Raw genomic sequence first — 25793 nt, forward strand, 5'->3', positions numbered from 1 at the left:
ATTATTTACCTCGGTAAGTACCAAGGTCAAAGAGGTCGGTCTAAGCCGAGGTAAATATGTCCAATATTTCTCTATCACTTGTCTCCCACTTTTAAGACCGAATTGAATCTTAGTTCGGGTGATAAAAGTTGTATAATCATCTTGATCGAGGACAAGAATTTTAATGCGTCGATTGATATTCTTGAAGTGCCATCATATCGGGGTTGTCCCAAGACATCATAATTCTAGAGTTTTTTCGAGGCGCTATCAATGTGGTGATTTGGATAAATTGCTCACACTGTATCCCAAATAGACACGTGGCTGAATCAGCTCAGGAAGTCGAACTATTGCTGTAATCAGAGCTGTTCACACCCCTATATAAGGGTAACCTTATCCTTCATTTTACACTTTTTGCTTCTTCTGCAAATCTCCCCAGCGGTTCGAGCTTTCTCCTATGTGCTTCTTTGGTGAAGTTCTTCTCCTCCAGCTTCCGCATTTTCTCTGGTTTCTTTCGACGATCACCGGTGGGTTTCCGCTTTTGGCTACTCGAATTTTTTCTTTCTTGCCTTTCCCCCTTTGGTCTTTTCTATTTTCTTCATCATGAGTGAGGCTGAGATCAAGGTTTCAGGGGGGAGTTGGTTGTTCGACCAATCTCCCCAAGCTTGGGCTCCTCACATCCTAGTTAGGCTGAGCCCGAAGTCCACTCAGGCCTAGATACAAAGTGTCGGGCCTCACCCAAGAGGAGATGGACTTGCTCCGAGCTTAACACTTCGTTCCTCTTGAGTTCATTTTTGAGCTCGCCGGTCCTAAGGACCAGGTGACCAAACCTCCTCCTTCTCGGCTCGGCCTGTATGAGGAACTCCTTGTGAGTCATCGTAGGTTTTCTTGCCCTCTGTTTCCTTCACAACATCCGTGCCGCGTTTGTTTCTTTCGGGGATGCTTTACTTTAAAGAGGCATCCTTGGAAAAGCAATTGGTGGTATTTTTCTCCTCAGAAAGGCCAACAATTAATCCAAGGTACTCCTTCTTTCATTCACCGATTTCTTTTTTATTTCTTCTGAGCAACTATGGTGGTTTGAGACCCTATGGAGGACACCTTGGAGATCTTTGAACCAACCTCCATAGTTGTTCGGTGATGATCAAGTCTTGGACACTTTTCTTAATTGAAGATTTCTTTGCTACAAGAATTGTTGTCCGAGAAAACACTGATCAACGTTGGCTTGAGCCCAGTCGACCTTTAGGGTAAAATTCTTTAGATTTTTTTATCTTTTCACCTCGCTACAAGGTTAAGTTTTCTAATATTTTCTTTAATTTTGCGGCTATTGTAGCCATAAAGATTGACCTGACATTGATGTGAAAAGCTACGCGCAGGAGAGTCGCTGTAGCATCTAGGGGTGAAGCCCCTTAGAAGAAGAAGAAGACAAAGGGAGGATCCACCTTGGCTCCTCCTGAAGCTATAGTTGAGGCCTTTGTTCTCGAGGTCTCTGCTATCGAGTGCTGGAACCGCGAATAGAAAGTGTGGAACTCGACCTCGAGGTCGAGATCGTGTTGCCCATCAGGTCAGCTTCTTCGAAGGGGATTGTCCTCGCTCAACCATCATCCGCATCTCTGATCTCTTGTCGGCCCTCATCTGAGGCAACTACTTTAGCTCAGGCCGGCCCGAGCTCCTCCTCTGCCCATGTTCTTCTGCTCTTCCTACTTCCGAGTCTTATATTCCGAGGTGGTCGGTGAAAGATTTTGACTCGGCCTTGACACCTCCTCGGGTGGCCAAAGATATTGTTCATGCTATACAATTGTAGACCCACAAAGGTGTTTTAAGGTCTGTCCATGTCAATGAACTGATCGACGAGACCTTCACCTCGGACAATCCAAGTAAGTATCTTTACGCCAAATTTCACAATGTTTTACTTCATATATTGATCACTTCTTTTCTACAGCATGCCCATGAAGTTTACTATATGTACGAGGTTGTTATGACGTCATGTCCTGAATTTTGAGGTAAAGTGGAAGGCTGCCAAGCGAAAAGTTGCCAAGGTCGAGGCAAAGTTGAGGGGTGATCTCGAGTGGGCAGAAGAGTGAGCTCAGCTAGTCATGGAGAGAGCAAGAAAGGCCAAGGAAAAGATCGACTAGGTAGAAGCTCAAGCCTCGACCGCTCAGACTTGTGCGATGATTTCCAATAGCAATCTTTTTGAGGCTAGGGAGGCCTTCTTGGAAAAATTTACTCAAGCTGGGGAGGAGTCTGCCGAGGCTAAGGAGATGTCTAGCAGAGCCGAGGAGAGAGCCGCTAAAGTTGTCAAGGAGTTTGATTTATTGTACCGAGGAGAGAGCCACTGGAATTAAGCCTAAGAAGAGGCATCAAAGAAGTTCGGTACAATAAATCAAACTCAAACAAAACAAACTGTGCAAACCAAATTCAAGTACTTAGAGAAATTTCATTTTTCATTGGAGAAATTTGTTGTATATTAAAGATATGAAAGGCCGAATTGATGTCCGTAGATATTTGATCATCAACGGCTCTCGAGCCTCGAACTTTTCTCATACTTAGCCGACAACTAACTGTAAGTCGCTGAAGACCTTCGGTTGGGAAACACTGAGCTCCTTAGCAAGCTTGAGCTCGGTGATAAGCGCTTCATATTCAGCTTCATTATTTAAAACTAAAAATTTAAATCACAGTGCATACTCCGTAATTACTCCATCTGGGCTAGTAAGTATGAGTCTGGCTTTGCTTCCCGCCAAGCTTTATGACCCATCCACGTGCAAGATCCATAGCTACTCAGTAGTTTGCTTTTTGTTGAGAGCTTGGGATGATCTTCATTAAGAATGGTACATTCCATCAGAAAATTAGCCAACACTTAAGCTTTGATTGATGGCCGAGGTCGATTATCAAGGTCGACCTCTCCGAGCTCGACTTCCCACTTTACCAACCGACCTGCATTTTTATGTCTTTACAAAACTTGTTTTATTAGTTGGTTGGCTAGCATTGTGACTAAATAGGCTTGAAAGTATGGCCGAAGCTTCCAAGCTGAGATGATAAGGGTATAGACCATCTTTTCTAACCTGGAATACCTTATCTCAGTGTCTTGTAGAATCTGGCTTGTATAGTAGATCGACTTCTAACATCTTTCTTCTTCTCATATCAAGACTAAGCTTACAACGGAAGGAGAAACAACTAAGTATATATAAAACATTTCTCAGACCTGTAGATTTGTAAGGAGAGGTAATGAGCTGAGATACTCTTTTAGTTGGTCAAAGGCCTTTTGACACTTCCCGGTCCACTAAATATTTTTTGGATGTTTCAGAGCCTTGAAGAACAGGGGGCAGCGCTAAGCCATTTGGACACAAATCTTCCAAGTGCTGCACTTTGACCAGCCCGACGTTAAACTTCTTTGATAGTCTTCGGTGGCTGCATTTTCTGTCTTGCTCAGATTTTCTTCGGATTTGCCTCGATACCTCGTTGTGTTACGATAAACCCCAAGAATTTTGTCGAGGTGACTTTGAAAGCGCACTTCGTTGGATTGAGCTTCATTCAGAACTTTCTGATAGAAACAAAAGCCTCCTCCAGGTCGGTTATATGTTGCTCTACTGCTCGGCTTTTCACGAGCATGTTGTCCACGTATTCCTCCATATTCCGATCGATCTGCTCTTTAAAAATTTTATTGATGAGCCGTTAATAAGTTGCTCTTGCATTTTTTAAACCAAAAGGCATTACTTTGTAGCAGAAGAGGTCCTTATCGGTGAGAAAAGCTATTTTCTCCTCGTCCTCGACGTCATTTGAATCTGGTTATACCCAGAGAATGCATCCATTTTCTGAAGGTCAACAGTTAATGTCCCGAGGTCGCTTCCACGAGTTGCTTAATCGTCGGGAGCAGAAAGCTGTCTTTAGGGCAAGACTTATTAAGGTCAGTGTTATCAATACAAACTTGCCATTTTTTATTATCTTTTTTGAAAAGTACAATATTATTCAGCCAATCAGGATAATTCACTTCGCGTACAAGGACGACCTCTACAAGTTTGTCAACTTTTTGGTCTATAACTTTTTGCCTTTCTATGGCGAAGTTTTTTTCCTTTTGTCGCACAGGTTGGTATGTCGGGTTCACATTGAGCTTGTAAATGATCTCTTTGGAGCTTATTCCCAGCATGTTAGTGGCTGACCAAATGAAGACGTCAGCATTGGTGCAGAAAGTTAATCACTTTAGCCTGTGTTTCTTCATCTAGGTTTGAGCCAATCTGCATAGTTTGGTTAGGTTCTTCTTCCCTCAAAGGGACTTGTACCAATTCTTCGGTTGGTTCATCTTATTGCTCTTTCAACTTGTCCCGTGTATCCAACCCTTCGATGGGCAGTGTTTTTACCAGTTTCTTTCCTTTAAGGGTGGCTAGTAGCATTGATGAGCTAATATTTGGTCACCTCGGATTTCTCTTATTTCGCTTCTAGTAGGGAACCGTATGAGCAAATGGTAAGGAGAGCACTGAGGCCAGATCGGCCTAAGATTGCATTGTATGTAAAGAGGACCCAAACTACCAAGAAATTCTACCTCACAGTACTGTCTCAAGGATCTTGTCCTGCAGTGACTAGTAAATTAATTGCACCTTCCACAAGGACAGAATCACCTGAGAAACTGACCAGAGATGAGTTGACTTTAAGCAGTTGTGCAGCGAGCAACTTCATTCATTAGAAAGTATCATAAAACAATACATTGGCCGAACTTTCATTATCGACAAGAATCTTCTTTACATCAAAATTTGCGATTGTAAGTGAAATAACTACAGCATTATCACGAGGAGTCTATACTCCTCCTAGATTGGCATCAGAGAAAAAGATGACATCTCTTGTGCCCTGTCTCTTCGGAGCAACTTCTGGTTCTTGTGAGGCTCGATCATCTGAGGTGCTTGGAACCTCAACAATACCGCTTGAAATTGTGCTGATAACTCCTGTTGTCGGACGGTTATCAATCGACTTCGGAAGCGGTTGATTTGAGGCAGGCTCTTCTCGATCACGCTGAGCATGTACATACTAATCCAACCATCCACGTTGGATAAGTGCCTTAATCTCATCCTTAAGTTGGATGCATTCCTTGGTATCATATCCATGGTCTTGGTGGAATCGATAATACTTCTTTTTGTCTCTTTTATTCGCCGGTGTCTTCATTTGAGGTGGAGGCTACAAGTAATCTCGGTCCTCAATCTTCATGAGGATCTGAGTCCTCGGTGCAGTGAGAGATATCTCTCAAATTTTTGAGGACTCTTTGGTCGGCGTGAACTCTTTTCTTCATGGGTTGAAGTGCTCCACGACACACCCCACTCTTCACGTCTCCTTTCGCCTTCTATGTCGAGCCTTCCTCCAGTTGACTCGCGATAGGAAGCCATGGCTTCCTTTACATTGGCATACTTTTCAACTTGTGCTAATATCTCGGTGAAGTCTATAGGGAAGCACTTCTCCAAAGAAAAGAGGAAACAAGATGGCCTTAAACCGCCCTTCATTATTGACATCGCAACTAACTGCTCTAGGTCACAGACTTCCAAGGTCGCCGCATTGAAGTAGTTGATATGGTCGCTGAGGGACTCTCTTTCCTTTTGCTTGACATGGTCGGCTAGTGACGAAGTGCATCGTGAAAAGGCATAAGAGCTGCTTGAAAGAGTAAATTGATCCGAAGTGAAACCCCGAAAACCAGAATTGAGTTGCTTTGCAAAGAGTGGCAGAAAAAGCTTTGTAAAGTACAGCATCGGTGGCTCCATGCAACATCAAGAGAGCCTTAAAGTTCTCCAAGTGATCCAAAGTATCTGAGGTGCCGTCATATGGTTTCACCTGAGGCATTTTGAACTAGGTGGAATCGGCTCCTCCACAATCTGCTAAAAAAAGAGGTTCTATGAAAAAGTTGAGATTATTGTTTGACCTCGAGGTCTATCCTTTGAGTGCCTGAATCTAACAACCCATCTTTTCAATTTTTCTATCGAGGTCGGTTTCTCGCTGAGGTAGGAGTTGCATGTGGCAAGAAAATGGACCAAGACTCCTTCGTCGGGTGTATTGACTCTGGCAAGATCGCTCTAGACTTTGGTGTCGTGAATGGAGGCTAACTTGGCATGTTGGTTAGCGACTAGGCTAAATAGGTTCTGGCTGGGTTGGTTCTGGCTATACTGCTATTTGCTGTAAGCCCTGAGCTGCCGCAGGCAAGGCTTGCACCTATTGTACGAGCAGATTAAACTGCTCGATGTTCACATGTGCAGAGTGTTGTGTCGACGGAGCATGTTCTGGGCTTTACAGTGAGCCTCGTGAGGCCAGAGCTCGGCATTGGATGTTCTGCAACTCCTTCATGATCTCACGATGATAATTTCTCTCCTCTTTAGATGTCGATGCAAGGGGCCTTCCTCAAGCATGGTTAGTGTAGTCGCTAAATTCTGCACCAAAGTTGGCAGTTGCTCGGCGTGCTCTGAGGTTGGAGTGAACTGAAGAGATGGTCAGATGTGGCCGCTGTGAAAACAAGTTGAATACCGTTGAGGCCAACCTATGAAAAATCTACTAGCCGGTTCATTCCAAGATCCAGCTTTGATGAAGTCTGTAAACCACAAATACTTGATAGGATCCCTGATAAAATTAGCCAGAGCCTGCAAGTATATTTTGATTTTCAAATCACAAATACTTGGTTTCTTCATTTGATTGTGCAATAGAATAGGCATGTCTCTTCTTTCATGACTTATCAATAAGTGCAGGCATCACATGAAGTGGGAATGGTTGAAACGTTACAGGTACAAGTATCATGTTGTAATCATAATACCTACTCTTGCTGACAATATTTCTCCGGGCAATATTAAGAAGCCACCATTTAAGAACAAGCACTGCATTAATTTGATCACATATCACTTCCAGATCCATTCTCCAACCTATCATCATCGCAGATTGAAGTGCCGGAGGAATGAAAATGCCCTCCACCAGCTGGGAAAATCGGGCATGGTTGCTGGAAATCTGAGCCTGAACTTGACTCAAGTATATGATGAGCAAACACCAGCTCCATCTTCCCATTCCCTGGGTCACCGGCTCCCCGCTGCCTCTTGATTCGCCTCTCAGGCTTCGGGCTCTCCGGAGAGCCAGCACGGCAGCTGGAGTCAGGCGTCAGAGGCTCACGGCGGGAAGAGAAGGAATCATCACGGGAGAGGCTCTTGAAGAGCCCGCCTGTGCCTCCATGGTCCCCACTAGCGGCCTTGTCTTGACGTGGGGACTCTGAGGTTGGGGCAGGGGTTGAGGGGTCAGTCTTGTCGGAGTCTTGGCAGTGGTCACCTGAGATGGGGGCAGGAATGCTCACACCTGGTGTTTCTGCCAGCACGCCATTGAGCCGCTGTTGTTCTTCAATGATCTTCTTTAGATACTTCCCTTGGGCTTCTATCCTCAGCTGCAACTGCCTTTGTACCTGTCAAAAAGCTTTAAAACTAAGATCATGTAAAACTGCACTTTATCAAAGCATGTCACTCCAATTTACAGACTATATCATGGCATTTTAGGTGTTTTTGGTTCCCAAATAATTTTAATCTGAATAATATCATGCCCTTTTCCCGCAATTTGGAGTTGTTCTAATGCATCTCCTTTCGTTGATGTTACCAATGAAGAGGAAAAAAGGAAAGGAACTGATATATCTATGCGAAAGTGCATGTTGAAGCATCAACAAGTGAAAAAGGTGACATCAGCAACAATGGACAGAATCTAATCTATTGGTCTAGTGCACGTGGCTCTTGCCATTGCCGGGTTTAGGGAGAGCCAGACGCGCACAGCCTTATCCTCACGTGCCGAAAAGCCGTTTCCATGTTTTAAACCTACGACTTCCAAGTTACAATGGAACAACCTTACCATTGCGCCAAGGCTCATCCTTAAAATCTAATCTATTGCTGTAGAAAAAAATATATGAATTAAAGTGTGCATAATGCCAACTTACGAAATGCATTAGTACCAAACAATCAGAAGAAAATTTTGATTGTTCAGGAATTACTATAAGTTGGAGCTTTATTAACATGCAGGAAATGTTTCTGACTACACTCTACCTGGGATACATAATATGGCTAGTCCTATGCCGCTACTTGCAAATTATACAATAAATATGTTACACTTGCATCATTACAGTTATTAATGACATCTGATCCAGACCAACCAATCAACCAACCACATTATGGACTTATAATCAAAGCTGAAGTCCTGCAGCATAGAGGTTCTTAACCGCTACTTGACCATTTACCAAAGATAAAAAGAGCAACAGGAAACTTTAATGTGCAGATGGTAATTCTGCTCCTAACAGTTTCCATTCAAGGGAACAAGCATCATTTGGTCAAGTGATCCAGCATATGATGATAATGCGCATTATATAAGGTGGTATTTCAATGGAATTGTACACATGCTGGATACTTTGTCTATTGTTAGTGATGCATGTGTTTAAGTTTAATGGTTGATAATTCATATTATTAGTTATTTATCTGAAATGAATAGTGCCTTTTTTACTGATAATGAGATGTCTTCTTATTAGGAAAGAAGAGCATTTACTCAACAGAAGAAGGAATCTACCACATTACAAAAAGTGGTTCTATAAATAGAATACATCCTGTTCATCATTTCTTCAATAGAGATGTCCTATTTACTATATTTATACCAATAAGGATATGGATATTTCAATTTCTTTACAGGCTGGATCAATTGAAAATAACAGTACGAAGCAATGATACGAATTGATTTTTTTAAGTTAACATATAATTGGTGATGGTCATACTACCATCTATACACAAACATTCGGAACCACCTGAGAGGAAAAGTTTCCTCCATTATCAAACTCTAGGTCTGTTTATTTGTGCAATAGTAAGTGATGGCTAGGCCTTAACTTTAGACATTCCTGACTAAATGATACACAATGGTGGGTGAAACATCGAACTAATAGGGTTGTGCTACTACTTTCAGTCCTGCTAGAAGGTGGGGCCTAGTAGGTATGTAAGTACATCAGGATTCTATTTGGCCTTGGATTCAGTTTATGCACTCACACTCAGAAAAGGAAGCAAGGAAGGAAGGAACAAGAAATGAAATTGAATGAAAGATGCATGCAGCTGCATGAAGCTTCTTCTTCTTTTTTTGTCATACATACGACATTTCCGTAAAATTTTGAGCATGGTTAATGGAACAGCAAGCAAGTTGTTGAAGCAATTTTGATCTAGTATCTGTGAGAGGCAGTTTTCTTGCTTTTGTTGATCTTGATGAATTGCTCAACTGTTTGATTCATTACATTAGTTTATCATGCATGCTGTGCAATGACTTCACTTGCTCATCAAGATTAGTAGAGGATAGATTGTCACTTCTGAAAATGTACAGGGCTATCCTGGTTTACCATGGAATAGGGCGCACCGCCGTCCCACCTCGTCCTGACACTCGGGACTGGCAATATCCCAAGACATGCCAATCAGGATGCTGGGACAATAGCGGGATGGTCTTGTCCCAAACTTAGGATGTTACCCCATACTAGTGTCCTGCAAGACGTCTCACCAGAATTTGATTCCATATCAGTAAAATAAAGAATAAAGAATCAGGGGAACATAAAGGTAGAATAGGACCAAGCATGTCCGTCAGCCTCTCCAATAGTTATGATAGTGACGGAAAAAAAGAAGTTAAGGCATTCTAAAATCAACAAACCACTATAATTCACAGAACCACGCACTAGGCCTCTTTGACATAAAACCATCATAGATTATTACTTTTCTTGAAAGCAAAATTGCCAGGCATCCAATAAGTATTTCTTTGTTTGAGAAAATTTAGGTCTGGCGTTGCTGTTCTATGCCCAAAATAAAAATTACACAAGAAGCACAGCAGACAAATGCCAACAAAGTGAGGATGAAGAATCCTTAATTGGTTAGTTCATTTTGGTGGAATGCAAACATTAACAACTGAAATCATATTATGCTCCATTCCTTGTGTAACTTACGCATTTGTGGTGGATTAGTCATAGAAGTACCATATATGATTCTTGCTCATTAGAAAGTTTATCATTCAAATTCATTGTGTTTAAAATATCTCACTTGAATGGGGTTCTCTTATGGCTTGATCTTGAAAATCATTAAAGGATCTGCCTATACTGACATCACAGTATCCTTTTCATGGACTTTATCTCACTATAGCTTTTTGATTAAACTTAGATTGCAGCCTCAGTGACTCATGTTTACTCAGCTTGACTATCACATAACAATTGAAATCACATAAACTTGAATTATCGTATCATATTTACAAGAACATATTGTTTAACTTGCCTCTAGTTGTTCGTGCAGCCGTTTTTGCACCTCCATCTGCAACTTAAGTGCTTCAGTAATTTGCATCCCTCTGACATTAAAAATTAAGAAATTAAAATGAAAGAGTTCGGCCTTGATTGCATACCCATTATTTGATTAACAATATGCATGAAGACTAACTTGAGAAGAGGGACATGGAGAAAACAACAAATCTATAAAAAATAAACAATCAGTTTCATTATTAAGTCTAAATGATGCCGGAAAAGAAAAAGGAGCAGACAAATAACTCAGATCGCCAGAGAAACAAAATGCATGAAAAGAAAATTACACATATACGAACACAGTTCCCCTCTGTCCCCTTACCAGTTATGACCATGGTCTCCAAAAAGAAGGGTCATAGTTATGAAGGTTAAAAAAAATTGATACTATTTAATAGATCATAAATTCTAGATTTAAATGTGAGTAACATGAACAAGTAGCAAGAACTTGGTTAAAAATAAAACTGGAGTCATTAAGAAGTGAGCATCAAACAGTGGGTGCCTCTGTCTAGGCCAAGGTTCCCACAGCAAAGTTGATAACATAAACTAGTTTTAACGAGGTGAAATTCGAGTTCCGTTTGAAAAATGCAAAAGGGATCAGCACCAGTTATTTTCCATGTTGATTTGTGCAATAAAAGAAAAAATACGTCATACTTACGAGGAGTTTTCAAGGCCTGAAAGTAGGTCCCCAGGATCTTTCTTTTCACCCTTTGAACCTACATGAATGGAAACCCTGTTAGAATTGAACCATATAATGGTGATCAAAGATTCAGCATTTCAGGTCCTTGTTTTCATGTAAAGAAATAGCTTCCATGATCAAACAAAAAGTAGAGACAAAGCTTGTCAAACCTTCTATAAGGCTATTTCGTAACGTACCATCAGATGAAGATTCAGGAACATATTTTGCAAGCCGATATTTCTGGATGCATCACAAATATGGAGTCAGGAAAAGCACAAATAACTAATGGAGAAGAAGAAAAGCCATCGATGCAAAATACCTGCAAATGACTTTTCACATGGTATATGGTTAACCCTTGTACTCCCATTATTCTGAGTACACCTTTAGGAGTGGCTCCTGTCATAGTGTGAAGCAATTAAATGACCACATTAGAATTGACAAGGTTATCATGCATTAACGAGGTAAATGGAGTCTCAAGTTTTACCAGATAAACCAAGCTGCGCATCTATCATAAAATTCTAAACTTAATTGGCTCATTTTATAGATGATTGAGTCTTGGTTTACTATTTTGATTCTCCAAGAACTACATATGTGTGTGTGTATGAACGTACGTACGTATCTATATACCTACATACATACGTATATACATATCTATTTTCCTTGACAGAAACAATGAAACCATTAAGCAGCTAAAAATTACCTAACCATGATATCAAAAATAGTTAAACCATTAAGTAGCTAAAAATTATGTAGTCCCAATATCTTAGGATTTCAATGAATAAATGATCACACATATTGATGCAAAATATGAGAATATGAGGACAGAGTCAAGTAGCTGAAACAAGAAACTCCAGCTGGTGAGACTGAAAAAACCAAGCACTAACTGTCAGGTCCACCAAGTTGCGTTACAGCATCAACAAAGCGTTCATGAAGTTCATGTGTCCATCGCAACCGCTGCCTTGAGGCCAGATTAGGGTTATTTGGGTCGGTCCCTCCGCTGCCTGGGCCCATATTGTTGCCAGTTAACTCTAATGGCTGGTCACAAGCTAGTGGATTGTTGTGAGCTGAGCCTACATTGGAGATAAATTTTGGTTGATACATTTATCATATCTGTGAAAACAATGACAGCAACTGATATCAGCTAAACATAAGACACTGAATGATTTGGCAGAATGTACAGAGATAAATACCAAATAGTGTTTTGTATCGATAACTATATAGATCGGAAATATAGGAAGAGATGAAAGTAGACTCTCACAGAAAATCACAGATAGTTAACATTCAATCTGACAGAGAAATACAATAAGACCATGTCAGGCATCTTTTATGCTATTGCATTCAACAGAAAGCAACCAAGGAAAAGATATATAAATTTAACCTGGCTAGAAGTATGAGGAGAGATTACATTAATCCCTCCGCATTTACTACAAGAACAAGAGTAGCCAACAAGAAACTGCCTTTATTGCTCGAGATTCTCTTACAACTATCTGTAAATACCAAAACAAGTTTATTTATAAATACATTAAATAGATGCATCAGAAACTAGCAGAGTCACACATTAATTGATGAATTTGTATTTATAAACACTTGAGATGCACAAGCTGAACTAGCATTTGGCACTAATGGAATATTCTACATATCAACAATCTGAAACAAGAAATTGGAGGAAATTTTAACTTTTAGGTATTTCTAATACAATTTATCTATGATAAGAACATTGAAGAGCTCAAAATGCACTTTCAACTTCCATTTTCTTCAGTCCTTCATTATAAAAGAAACTTATACCTTTTTCATTGTTTTTTGGTATATAGTTAAATTATATAACTCAAGCCATGTCCAACTAATTCTGAGGTGAATGCTTAAATAACAGGAGGCCGCAACCTCGTATTACAAGAATCAACTTTTCTTGTCAGTAAAGTATTACTATGATAGTCTCCAACATCTCTTGGATTTGGGGCATTTTGAGGAACTTTATCCAAACAACCAAATTTTGAGGCTTAATTTTCACATAACCAAATCAGACTTATAGAGCCATTGCTGACAAGAGATGACTTTTTTCAACTATGTCATGCTGGTTACCATTGCAAATAATATAAAATCAAAAAATGTTACGCTGACCCTGCACAAAATTTCCCCAAAAGCTGCTCAATTAACTTTTATGATAGGTGCGAGAATTGGCCCAAATTGGGCCTGTCTTCAGCAGGCCTAACCGACTTCAATTCAAATTCAAAAAAAAAAAAAGGATCGAAACAAGGGAATCATGAACCCCATCCCGAGCTCCAACCGTGGGGATAAGGATGCAGGGCGTAGCCAGTGAGGACTCCACGGGGTCAGTGTAAATGGCCGTCAGCCGTTGGGTCCATTGCCAATCGATGAAATGCCGATGTTATCCGCCATTGAGCCGAGTTTACCCTTTCCAGAATTTCCTTATCTAAATCCCTAAATCCCCTTCGTTCCTTGCAATGATCCACCACCAAGCTTAGATCCTCTCCCCTCTACCTTTCTTCCTCGCCTCCGGTGGCTGCCATACCACCACAGCCGAGCACCGCCATCCAAAACCCCATTCTTCCCTCTTAGAGCCCCCCTACTCTGCTTTCCCATTCGAGATCTACCGCTACCTGATTTTTCTCCGCGAATGCTCCCACCTTCGGCCAAGGTTCGCCACCTCTGCCACTCGCCGGCGAGTTCTCTTCCCTCACCCTCTTCCATTTTTCCCAAAGCCGAGTCCCTATTCCCTGATTTTAACCCAACTCAAGACCTTAGTTCCTCTTCAATCAACCCTGTTCTTGGACCGCCATCGTCCTAAGCTGTCGCCAGCTATTGTCGAGGACCCCCCGGCGTGCTCACCGTGCCACCGTCGGACCACAACTCCTCCTTTCATTTTCTCTGTCTTCCCTTTTGAATGACATGAGGAAACTCTATTTTGCCATCCATATTTTACCAAAAAAAAGAAAAAGAAAACAAGACATCTATCACCTGATGTGATATTATCTCTTTAGATCGGGTCCACAATCCGACTAGGCTTAGACCTTCCCCTAATAGTCGACTAGGACCAAATAGACCAGGCTTTTGATTAGACCCAGACCACGCTTCTCTCTCTTTGCTTTATTCTCTTTTTCTCTCTCGATTGAAGGCTAACAGCTTGTAATTTCATCTAAGTTTGACAGAAACAATCAAAACTTTTGAGAGCAGAAAGCTCCTGAAAGGGCATGGCATGTACCCTACATAGGTTGTTATCACTAGTACTCTTTAAAGGTCCTTCAGCTAGTCTTGCATTCTATTGCTTCCTCTCCTAAATTGCGTCACCAAAATTTGCCTATCAAATCTGGTTGGCCAGAAATGCCTGGACCTTTGGTGAGAAGTGTCCTCCCCCTCATTTCGTTGTGGAGCGGGCACGGGTTCAGGCTTTCGAGATTGTCCAGGTCTTTTGGTCGGATGGACCCGTAATAGCTCGGGGCACCTGGGGCTCTTCTTCTGCAGTTGCAGCACCTCGGACGGTGTTTTTCACCTGGGAGCCTCCACCTCCGAGTTTCTTCAAGATTAATTTCAACGAATGTATTTTGGAGAGTGGTAAGAGGGGAGGTGGGGCTTTTGTCATCAGAGGCCTGGACTTGAGAGCAGTTGTTGCTGGTGGGCGCCAGATTTTCGAGGTCTCGGTCCCAGAGGCTGAGTTGAGGGTGGCTTCGCTGGAGCTGGGCCATGCCCGACGTGTCCTAGGTGCTAGAGCAGTCCTCTTTCAGGTGGACTCAGCTATAGTGATCAGCTAGATTACGGGGAGCACCGGCGGTGTGCACGGGTGCCACCCCCTGTCGCGCAATATCTGGAACATGGCCGAGGGCGTGGAGTTTCAGACCAAGCATGTCTTCAGAGAGGCGAATGGGGCCACGGATTGGATGGCCTCGTATGTAGCCGACCACTCTGAGAGTACCCTATAGAGTGGGGAGAGGAAGTTGCCTATGGCACTTCGCAATTTGTTGTTTTCAGATTTTGTTGGATGCATTCGTACAAGTTCTGTATGAATCATCCGGTTAACCCCCCCCCCCCCCCCCCTAAAAAAAAAAAACAACATATGAAGGTGCAGGAAATTCAATCTTAGAATCTGGAGACCTATGAAAACATAAGACTGGCTATGGAGACAAAGGGAAAGAACCCAAGTAAAAGAACAGGTACTGGATCAGTGGCTATCAATTTACTGTTCTTTATTAGCAAAGACCACCGACCAGCAACAAAAAAAAAAAAACAGTAATTTGAGTGCCGGAGGTTAGCACTTAAAGGGAGACCCTTCACAGAAATCTAAGAGAAACCTAATGAAAGCAGTTACACCTTAGCTTCTTGCCAGGCCCTTAACTTCAATGCCGTCAAGGGTTTTCTCATCCGTTAACGGAAAGTGATGGGAAGATGGGTTCTACTCCTCTGATATCCCCTTTTCTCAAGAATTAGGTTTTGGAGCAACAGTCTTCCAGAATCATTCGAATCACAACTCAAGATTCCAGGAGAGAGATTAAAAAAAAATATCCAAAAAGGACCAAGAAAAAGGAAGTAACGGAAAATAGAAACCCACAATTGCTCCAGGTTTTGGGGGAAAACAACATTGAAAACCACTTTCCTCGCAATAGATCTCAAATACCATCAATTTCTTCCGAAAAAACAACACAAAGCCACTGATCAAACGCCCCCAATCCAACCAAAATGGCAAAAGAAACTATAAAATCCACACGGAACAAGAAACAAGAAAATGAAAAGATTGATACCCGGATCGAGAAACCACAGAAATCATTGGAATTGGGAGCTCCGGAGGTATCAAAGTCAAAGGATTCCAGGGGCTCTGCTGCGACGGAGAACTGAATTGACTGGAACAAAAAGAAGAGAGCAGAATTAAACAGATAACACCAGATCCGGTAATTACCAGCAACAATAATCGGATCCTTTTGGTAAAAATTAAGAATTATGGAGAAAACTTATGGGAGTCAGGGAGGGTCATTTTCTTACGGGCTCGGAGATTCGTCGAGCTTCGGCCAATCAAAGAGACAAGCGGTCAAAATATCGAACGGGCGTCGCTTCCGTTCTCATAGCCCTGCCCGCGGGCAGGCCCAGGGGCTGCCCACTCTTCGGACACGGGCTCCTACGAGCCTCTCCCACTGATTGGCCTCGAATAGCGTACGTGGCACTTTCCAATTCGTCATCATTTTGTCTTTTGCCTCCGGTGGCTTGGTACGCACGCAGCGAGGCTATTTGAAGCTGGGCTATCGGTTGAAATTTGGAATGGTTTGGGACGGCAGCTGACGGCATATAATTTCGAATCTTCCGTTAGGGAGGGACGGCCTTGTTCCGACAAAGCTCGGAGAGAATTCGATATTTTGTAGGGTAGTTGGCGGCTTTAATAGTCTAATTTAGGGGTTAAGAGGGTCATTTTCTTTAATTAAACAAGTGTTAAGGGGGTGGTCTATAAGAAAGCTGCAAGAAGCTCTCGAAGTGTTTGCTATTGAAGATCGCTAGGGACCATCGGGATGAATGTGGATGGTGATGACGAGCACGATAATAGTTTTTTTTTTTTTGGTACAACGGCTACTCATCTCATTCTGGCATGAATGCAACCAGCAAAATCAAGTAAAAAAAAAAGAGAAAGCGATACAGAGATGCCCCTTGACAAGACCACAGGATCTTTTTTGAATGCTAAGCGCAAAGAAGGCAACCCATACAACTGCTCTGTTCGCTTCCCAATACATATGTACAGGCTCGAACGCTCTACACTCCTCCCGCATCCAAAATAAATCCCACAGCAAAGGGTGCTCATCCCCCTTCGGCCCCCACTTCATAGCCTCTCGATCACCAAGATTGAGTTTCCCTTGAAAATGATACGCTTTGCCTCTAAAATTCACATAGCATAGGTAATGCCTTTCGATGCTGCCCTGAGCTCCACCCCTATAGTTGACAGTCTACCGGTGCTTCACCCCCTAGCAGCAATCAGTCTAGTATCATGACTTCTGATCACAAATCCTACATCTGCTTTGACACCATCGCCACAAGCGCTACTGTCGAAGTTTACCTTGATATAGCTAGAGGGTGAGGGCCCCAAGACATAAGAACGAAGCTGGAGGCTGTAGCAACAGAGTGAAGGTCCCAGATATCCTTGGATATCCTAGATGAAGTTTCCAAGGTAGTCCCGGTGAGCTCAACGACCTGGAAAGAGGCTTTCTCCACTATACTCCTCCGGGGCTCCCACTTATCTTTAAAGATCTGGATATTCCTATCAAGCCAAATGTGATACGCCAAATAGGCCTAAGTAATGCCCCATAGTATTGTCCAAGTAGGCACATGTAATGCCCTCTGATTACAACAACTCAGTTGCTTTTTCTATATATATTTTTTTTGAGGGTAAACCGGATAATTTAGACCATTCAATAAAAATACAAACATAGAAATTAAAAATTAGAATATTTATAAAATAGGCAAGAAGATCAACTATGCAGCATCATAATATAAGTCTAGTTTAGCTAAACCCATAAATCGCCATCCAATCAGTTGTATTTTTTATAATGGTAAGGTGCCACCACCAGAATTACTCATTTGTGTTTGTGGACCATGGCAAGCAGAGGATATGGAAAAAATATGGGTACAACGCATAGATAGTCGGTTACATGCTAGTTAAAATTTGGAGTCAATGAGTCCTGATTATTAAATGTCAAGTGAATTACTTATGGAAGTTAGGTTGCCCTAGTAAGAACTCATAAGCATCGGGCTTATTGAATACATCCATGTGTTCAATTGCTTCATTTTCACATCAAGAATAAATTTCCTCCCATTGCAGAGTAATCCTACGTTCGAATCTGAAAATGCTCGAAATAAGACAGATTATTTCAAAATGATCGACATAGGAAGTCATATCCAAGGGAAAAAATAAACTCAAAATGTACCCATAATTGAACGTCCAAGGGGACCAAATCATGCTAGGACTTGAGCAAATATGACCAATCTTTGATGGATTACAAATGCCTACCACATTTGTCTGGTGTTAGCAACCAAATGCCATGATCAGTTCACTAAAATGAGCACTAGAATGAAATGGAGATTTCAATTTTGGCCCATCCAATGAAGGGTGGAATCGTATTCCCTTTGGAATCATGTTCCTTATAAAGGAACAATGATTCTACACTTACATGGAAGAAACGATCATTCCTACAAAAATATGAATAAATGATATTTTTGATGATAAACTAACTAGTTATATTTATGGTATAAACAGGAAGAAATAATATTTCTGGCCTGAACTAATAATCAATAATTACGATATAAAATAAAATACATAAATTGATAAAAATATTTAATTAAAATATTATTTGTTAAAAAAAGCGATAATAATATATAGCATGTGTTGTAATATTTGACATAAAGAGAATTCTACAGTGTACATTAAAAATGACAAAATAGAATTATAAAACCATTAAATAATATCAAATAAAATGATAAAAATATATTTGATAAATACTAAATGTAAATAAAACAAGTAATTAGAGTAGAAAAATATACATAAAATAAAATATATGCATTTAAAATAAAAATATAAAGCAAAGAGTACAATTATTATAAATTAAATGCCCCTCAAAAGAATCATACCAATATCTATTATAAACATAGTTCTATTGCTTAATTAATGACTATTTTGTAGAATGATATAAAATTGGTTACATTCTAATGAGTAGCTAGACAAATTGAATATTGGAATTCAATTCATCTTTTTTTTAATGCATTCCTTTGTTTCAAACAATGGAATGGAAATCACAATTTTTGATTCCTTGCCTTTCATTTCCAATTTGTTTTAATTTCCATTCCTATTCTTTTCAATTCTTGAGAATCAAACACAGCATTAATATCTTCGCATCATCTGCAGAACCCATGATACCTCAGCTGAATTGCACTAGAACAAGCATAGTCCGAGATCAGCTCCTTTGCCAAATGAATTGCATGGTCGAGATTCCAGAATCAGTTGCTTTACCAGTTTCAGGGTAACCACAAATTATGTGTACTTTCTGAAAGCCTCACCAATAAACCTCACCTGAAAAAATGTGCCAGCATATATTTCAAGGGCTGATAAGAAAGATTCTCCAAAGACCATGATCATCATGCCATGCTCGACCTTAGTAGGAACTTCATAAAACATCCATGGAATAAGATCTCATCATCTTTTGAATAGATACAGTAACAAACGTTTTGTCATGATGTTTGGTTTTAAAAGATGATGATTGTTTTTTTTAAGCACATGAAATGGACATCACACCTGTTAGAAATAAACTCCCATACATACTTCCAACAGAGACACCTAATCAATGATAGAGGCACCTATATTCTCAAGTCTATAGCTTGAAAGTTTGATACCTTTCTGCCTTACGCTAGGCAAAACAAGTTCATTCATTTCATCTTTAGCTAAGCGGAAAACTCCAAAAAATCAGGCGATTGATATCATAACAGCTAAAAGTATTCGGTAGAGCATCAAAGCCTGCTTCTCCTGCAAAGAAGATATAACATTGAAGGCAGAAGAACCAAAGAGAAATAAGATGGAACCTTTTTGGTGAAAAGACATTAGGAGTCCCACGTGAGAATGTTTTAAGTCATCCTTACAAGAAGACAAACATTTTGCTCGACTTCAGTCATTGGCCTGGCTTGCTTGTCCCTGAAAGTTAAGGTAAGGTTTGCCTACAAGATTAGAGGAAACAATGCCGTTGTCTTTAATCTTTTTAGTGAGGGTTCAGCATAACTTGCGTTTTAGCTCAGGGGCCTTCGGGTAAAAGGACTGTCCTTCAATAGCCGAAGAGGGGGAAGTCTTGCCCCCAGGGCTGTGCAAACTAATTGCACCCAGAGATAACTGATGAAACACTGAGGGGCTCAGTGGGTCGGATGGGGAGCACATGACCCCAGTTGCCAGGTCTGGAAGGTCATGCCCGGTTCCGTTGAAGCCACTTGATGCAATTTGCTCTGAGGCTATCTTGCATGCCTTCTCTAGCAACGAATCGATGTATTTATGGTAGGCTTCCATTCGGATCTGCACATGCTTCTGCACCTGGTCAAGCAGCGAAGCAAACCTTTAGTACATTCTGCTTAAATAATCAGGGCTCATAAGAAACTGTGCACATAGGTATATCAGGTTAAGATGAACCAAGTATTAGGGATTCAGTTGGCAGAATTAACTAAAAAGCTGGTTGATTTCTTATCATATAACACTTATAGCTAATACTAAATTTTGAAAAGAAGACTGATATTCGGGTTGGGAACTGGTAGTCTTATTGTTGGATTACGATTATCCAGCCGAGTTTCTAATTGTTGGACCTTATCTCATAATGTAACTCCTGCAAAGATTAATCTTCACTATTAAGAAAAAAAATAATCAGTTATATCTTGTGCAACCAGCCCAAGGTAGTTTGCTTCTATTAGATGATTAGTGACAATATGGGCGACGTCTTCTAAAGTTCATGTCAAGCCCCAATGAAATGGAAAGAATTCAGATAGGAGAAATCAGGCTTGATACTTAAGCAAGCAAGATGCATAAGAACACATCATGGACCAAAATATACAGAGTAACTACACAAACAATTGAAAGAGGCCTATATAAATTTTTAGTCCTTTAAACTGTGAATACATATGTCTCAACAGAGAACAACACAAACAGTTTGATAAGTTGATATGAATTTCAATGAACATAATAATACTGTCTTTACCAAAAAAAAGCTGCAGAAGAAGAAGAATATAGTAATACCGTAGGCTGAAAGCAGTAGATTTGTCAAATGTCATTTAAATATCCTACGAATGAAATATGTGGTTCCAGATCCCTTTAGTCTGCTTTAGGTCAGCTCATAACAGCTCAAATTTAGTAATATGGAAACCCCACCATAAGAGAATTTTTTATGGAAACCAGTAACACTTTTGAGAGGGAAAAAGGGCTTACAAAATAGTTGTAGGATTAAATAGAATGTCACTCCAACAGTTTCTGATGATAGTTAAGAGGTGATGCAGAGAACATTTAAAGGTAAGAAGCAAAGAAGAAAAAGAATTACCGAGCAAAAGAAAAGAAAAGGAGTTACCTCGACTTGTTCATGCAGTCTTCGTTGTACTTCCATTTGTGCTCTTAGTGCCTCTTTGACTTCCTGACCCCTACAAGCAGCAAAAAAAATTAAGTGTATGTGTTTTGGCGCTTTACAATGAATTCATGCATTATGCAACTCTTCACACCATTTATCCATGATCAACACTTAACAAACATTTAAACAAACTTCTTCTGTTGCAACATTTTTATGAAGCATAATATTTCAGAAAAAGATTATTTGAAAGTGTGATCTTACTCATTCACATCAGGAGTAGGCAATCTCGGAGACAAACCACTGCTGCTTGGGTTTTCTAAAGGGTAGGAAGCTGAAATTTTGAGATCCAGAGCATAAGAACATGTTAGATCAAGGCTCAGCATAACCTAGTAGTTTCTTTTGACATGTAAAAATGAAAGAGCAAATATGTATCTTCTAAAGTGGATTTGATGCTAAAGTATAAAGGTCTTGGCCATACTACAGTATAGTAATTTCACTAAGAAATGGTAATTGAACAATTGCATTCTGCTGCAATTAGCAGCAGTTTATGACCCTGGTCCAAATTACAAGCAATGAAAGGAAAGATATTGACAATTTATTCTTTTTTATTTGAAAGGCACAGCTGTAGGGTCCCAGTTTAGCTGGAATGCTTAATCAAGCCAAGTAACCAGCAGAACTAAAAATTGTTTGAAACAGTTGACCTTGATTAAAGGAGATAGTTTGTTTCCTATTAATATTGAAGAGGAGTAAAGGCTAAGCTCCCAATGTAAAAATTTCATAGATCCAGTGTGCCATCCATGTAGTCCTGAAAAATAAGCTACATCTGCCTGTCTGTTGCATCACCTTCTCTCCACAATATAGGCAGGCATGATGCAAAATGCTTTAGATGCGAAGGTCTTTTATAGCAACCTGAATGGCGGCCCTGGTTTCAAGTGCCAGTGATGCTGATTCTTGAGACACCATAAGCAACACTAGGCCAATGTGGGCATAGCAAATATTTGACTCTTTTAATGTTTCCAAGTTAAGAAAAGGGTTCCTAAACCTCTTTTTTTTTTCTCTCTTTTGGGTTCAGCATGGCATGACATATACCATGCTGTCTAGTGACTGGCATACCCTCCAGCTCTCATAGTTACAACCTTGATGGCAGCTTGGTGACCTCAAACATTTTTATGCACTCATCTGACCTCGGCCTTGTCCTTAGGCCAGTAAAAAGCTCAGAATTCCCACATTATTCGATTTATAACAGATATACTAGCTTGAACTAAAACTTAATCAAGCTCAAAATCAGTTTGACTGCATTTGAAGACATCTAAGGTATCTGCACATAGCAAAAGGATGTTTAAGTTAACTCATGTTGCTCATTAAGTTTACTAGAAAATATGTCCCTAACATCTTGTCAGTTAAAATAATAATGATGATGATGATGATGATGATGATAATGATGATGATGATAATCAGGATGCAACAAACTGGTACAAAGGAAAACATATTGACAAACATGAATTGGAAAGGAAGGAAAAGGAAAAAACTTAAAAACCTACCATCTTTGGATTGATCAGTCATTTCTTTGCCAGACTGCTTGCCTAATCTGTATTTCTGCCAAACGTTAAAAATGAAAAAAGTAAGCACTTCTGTATAGCAGTAGGACTACACTTACCTGTAACTGCAAGTTAATTACAGAAAGACAAAAAATTCACCTATTAGGCTGAAAAAAAAAAGCTTTGGAAAACTGAGATGTTAAATGATTACAAAAATACCTGAAGATGACTCTTCAGGTGGAAAAGAGTCAGCCCCTTCACACCCATTGTTCGCATGATAGTCTTTGGTGTTGCTTCTGCATAAGCAATAATGCGTTCAACCATATAATAATACATAGAGCTATAGTCATATCAGAAAACTCAGATCCTAAAAGTTAAATAAGCTTTTCAGAATGATTGAAAGAATCTTCCATTTGGCATTCAATTTTCATGCATAGAAGATGACAGTTTCTTTTTCTTTTCTTTTTTGGCTGGAGGAAGACAATGGATGTTTACCATATGGTCTCATACATACAATGCAAAAAGAGGAATATAAAGATGAATTTTTCAATCATATAGTCATTCCCAAAATCATCTGACAGAGAATGACTCTTTGCTTGGAAGATGTTGCATTAGACCACAAATCACAGATCAACTAACATGTGTAATTTTACCAGCGGACAGCATTAAAGGAGTAAGCATTAAGAGAAATAAGCAAAAACTATCAGCGTGGAACCAATTTTGACTGTCATTTTTTATTAAATTTAAGGAACAACCATAGTAATAGCTTATAACATCTATCAATATGGTAGAAGGGTCTAAAGTAGTATGCAACACTGGATGCAGTAATGCAAACAAGACAGTGCCAATAAAGCATAAAAAAATGCAAAAAGTACAATATATGACACAAGATAGAATATTACTAAGAAACTAGCACACATACTAAATCTGGTGCCCCTATGATATAAAATAACAGACACCATGACTTTCTGTAATTGAGGTATGGTTACCATGAAAGCATAGAATTCTTGAGAACATTAATTTTCAAAGTCAAAGTAAACTGTAGAAGTATAACCTACAAGTGGTATCAAGACATCTGTCTTTCTTCCAACTAACAATGTTGATTGCATCAGAAGATTGTCATGTAAACTGCCTAGTAACATCCAAGCTAGGAAGACAATAATAAACAAGCACTGAACTATAAAGTAAAATAGCTATCATTAAACTAGCATAATTCATAACATAAGTTGTGACTTGAAATACAAATAACCTGCAAGCTGATTAGCACAAATTTGAAGAAATCTCAAGATGGAATAGACTATGAGGTATATAGAAAACCAAAATTGGTGCACGACTTTGATAACAACCATATAACTTGCCCTGTTAACTGATGCCCCCTGATGCATTTTCTAGTTACACCACCCCTCTTTATAAAACTCAGATGACATTGCCGGAGGATTCAAGTTTTGTAAAAAAAAACCATTTTTTATAATAAGCATAGAGCATGAATGCTAAAATTACCAGGTCCAATGGGTGCGATGGAAAAAGTAATATTTATTGGTTGTGGGGTAGGGTGTGGGATGCAACACTGCCATCATCTGCTAAGTTGAACAAGAGATCTTGATGGAGCAACTATGATATGTATTCATTGATGTGCCGTCAAAAGTGCACAAAAAATAAAATGAAAAAAGACCATAATTTTATCAAAGCAGCAGTTACGAACTTGATCATGAAATTAAGTGGATTTGACCAACTCTCTTTCGACACAGAAAGACAAAACCCATAAATGTCCCCCAGAAGATTGTTAGGAAACACCAAACTTACATAGACAATATTGTAATATGCAATAAATGGAAGTTGTTAATCACCATTAATTGATGTTACACTACAAATAAAGGATGAAAAGAATATCAGTAGAGATACGCTGCAGTTATCAACCAATGAATTTCCACGTAAAATAAAGGAGTACAAGGGCACAAACAAAGGACCCAAATCTAGCAGGTAGCATCTAAGCCCCCAATCGAAACATTTTGGATGGCAACATCTGAAATTTATCTCGGCACTCAATCCAAAGCCTAGAGAATTGGAATTCGGCAGACAAACAGTAACAGTGGAAGGAGAAAATAATAGATATATCCAAACTAAAAATCAGCAAATCACCAGTTGAACACAAAAACTAGCACCAGAATACTCCAAATTTGCTGCTCAATGTAAAACAATATGAGCAAACAATGAATGAGAATAGAAACCCAACTAAAATAACAGCAGATACAGAAAAACCAGGTGCCTAAAAACCCCTTAAAAATCCAAAGATGCGAACTTTAAGGAAACAAAACAACAAGATCACCGAACAAAATCACAATAAAAAGATGGACATACCTCGCAAGGCAGCAAATTTCTATGATCTCTGAGATATTCAGTAGGGGGGGAAAAACAAATTCTAGAGAGGAAGGAAGAGAAAAAAAACCCGACAAATTTAACGAAAAAAAAAAACACGAGGATAGGAGACATACCAACAAATCACAGAATACAGAAGAATCCTTCTTAAAAAATTGCGCATTCCAATTTGCTACCAAGACCGTAAGCGAGAAAGAAGAACTTTGGAGGAGAGAGAGAAAAAGGGAAAAGGCACAAACTTTCTGGCCCTCCGAGCTGGGTGACGGCGTCGACGAACCGCTCGTGGAGGTCGGCCGTCCATCGGAGCCGGGGCTTAGGGTCCGCCGTGAGGACAAGCCTCGGGCCGTGGGCCTCCTCCTGTGAAATCGAAGCTTCCGGGCGGTGAAGCACCCCAGAGAACATCTCCTTTCGAGGAAAAGGGGGCCTTTTGCCCAAAAGGCAGCGAACCTAGAGGAGATCAATCAATAATAAAGAAACAACAGCAACAGGGGAAGGGGAAGAGACAACCCCCTTGGGCACAGGGGGAGAACCCTGTGGGTTTTTCTATTCTCTTGCACCTCAGCTCATCCGCAGGCAGTTTAGCGCAGAAAGAGAGAGGAAAAAGGGGAAGGTCGGGGGGGGGACTCCCGGCTCTTAGCACGGCTGGTGGTTGTTTGTCTCCGTGGCTTTGGTGTGAGGCGAGATTTGGCCCTTTTTGGGTCTGGGACAAGTGGAAGAAAGTTGGGATTTTTTTAGGCTTCTTGTTGGTGTTTTTTTATTGGATATCAATGGGTGATGGAGATTTGAGGGAGCCAATGGGAGAAGTCTTAGTTTCTGGAAGATTACCGGGTGGAGTAGCCATGTGAGAGAACCTTTGGCTTCCTTTATATAGTTGT

The 25793-nt window shown here is 40.3% G+C and overlaps 2 protein-coding genes across 27 annotated transcripts; both read right to left on the bottom strand.

Annotated features, from left to right (window-relative positions):
• Positions 1 to 6589: 6589 nt before the first annotated feature.
• LOC103710656 (myb family transcription factor PHL7-like) lies at positions 6590 to 16039 on the bottom strand. 24 transcript variants are annotated; one of them, XM_088716394.2, is made up of 10 exons: positions 15924 to 16026; positions 15686 to 15784; positions 12313 to 12421; positions 12193 to 12220; positions 11819 to 12004; positions 11254 to 11330; positions 11105 to 11174; positions 10914 to 10971; positions 10239 to 10308; positions 6590 to 7378 (listed from the first exon to the last, which is right to left on the bottom strand). In XM_088716394.2, the coding sequence occupies exons 5-10, from the start codon at positions 11943 to 11945 to the stop codon at positions 6824 to 6826; spliced, it is 957 nt and encodes a 318-aa protein (XP_088572520.2). In that variant the 5' UTR covers positions 11946 to 12004; positions 12193 to 12220; positions 12313 to 12421; positions 15686 to 15784; positions 15924 to 16026; the 3' UTR covers positions 6590 to 6823. The 24 variants fall into 24 exon arrangements, with proteins under 24 accessions (XP_088572520.2, XP_089785124.1, XP_088572522.1 ...); XM_089928998.1 differs by having other exon boundaries at positions 11132 to 11174; positions 11819 to 12044; positions 15924 to 16025; XM_088716396.2 differs by having other exon boundaries at positions 11132 to 11174; positions 12125 to 12220; positions 15924 to 16025.
• A 3417-nt stretch (positions 16040 to 19456) lies between these two features.
• On the bottom strand, positions 19457 to 25682 carry LOC103710657 (protein PHR1-LIKE 2-like). 3 transcript variants are annotated; one of them, XM_088716398.2, is made up of 7 exons: positions 25476 to 25671; positions 25158 to 25365; positions 22762 to 22838; positions 22546 to 22600; positions 21266 to 21335; positions 21008 to 21077; positions 19457 to 19989 (listed from the first exon to the last, which is right to left on the bottom strand). In XM_088716398.2, exons 2-7 carry the CDS (start codon positions 25318 to 25320, stop codon positions 19678 to 19680), a joined length of 747 nt encoding a protein of 248 aa, XP_088572524.1. In that variant the 5' UTR covers positions 25321 to 25365; positions 25476 to 25671; the 3' UTR covers positions 19457 to 19677. The 3 variants fall into 3 exon arrangements, with proteins under 3 accessions (XP_088572524.1, XP_088572525.1, XP_008794716.1); XM_088716399.2 differs by having other exon boundaries at positions 19457 to 19983; positions 25158 to 25682; XM_008796494.6 differs by having other exon boundaries at positions 25158 to 25669.
• Between the last annotated feature and the right edge of the window lie 111 nt (positions 25683 to 25793).

The sequence above is a fragment of the Phoenix dactylifera genome, chromosome 2 (genome assembly GCF_051530095.1).
Source record: "Phoenix dactylifera cultivar Ajwa chromosome 2, Ajwa_hap1_PhDact_Kaust_v1.1, whole genome shotgun sequence".
Taxonomy (NCBI): domain Eukaryota; kingdom Viridiplantae; phylum Streptophyta; class Magnoliopsida; order Arecales; family Arecaceae; genus Phoenix; species Phoenix dactylifera.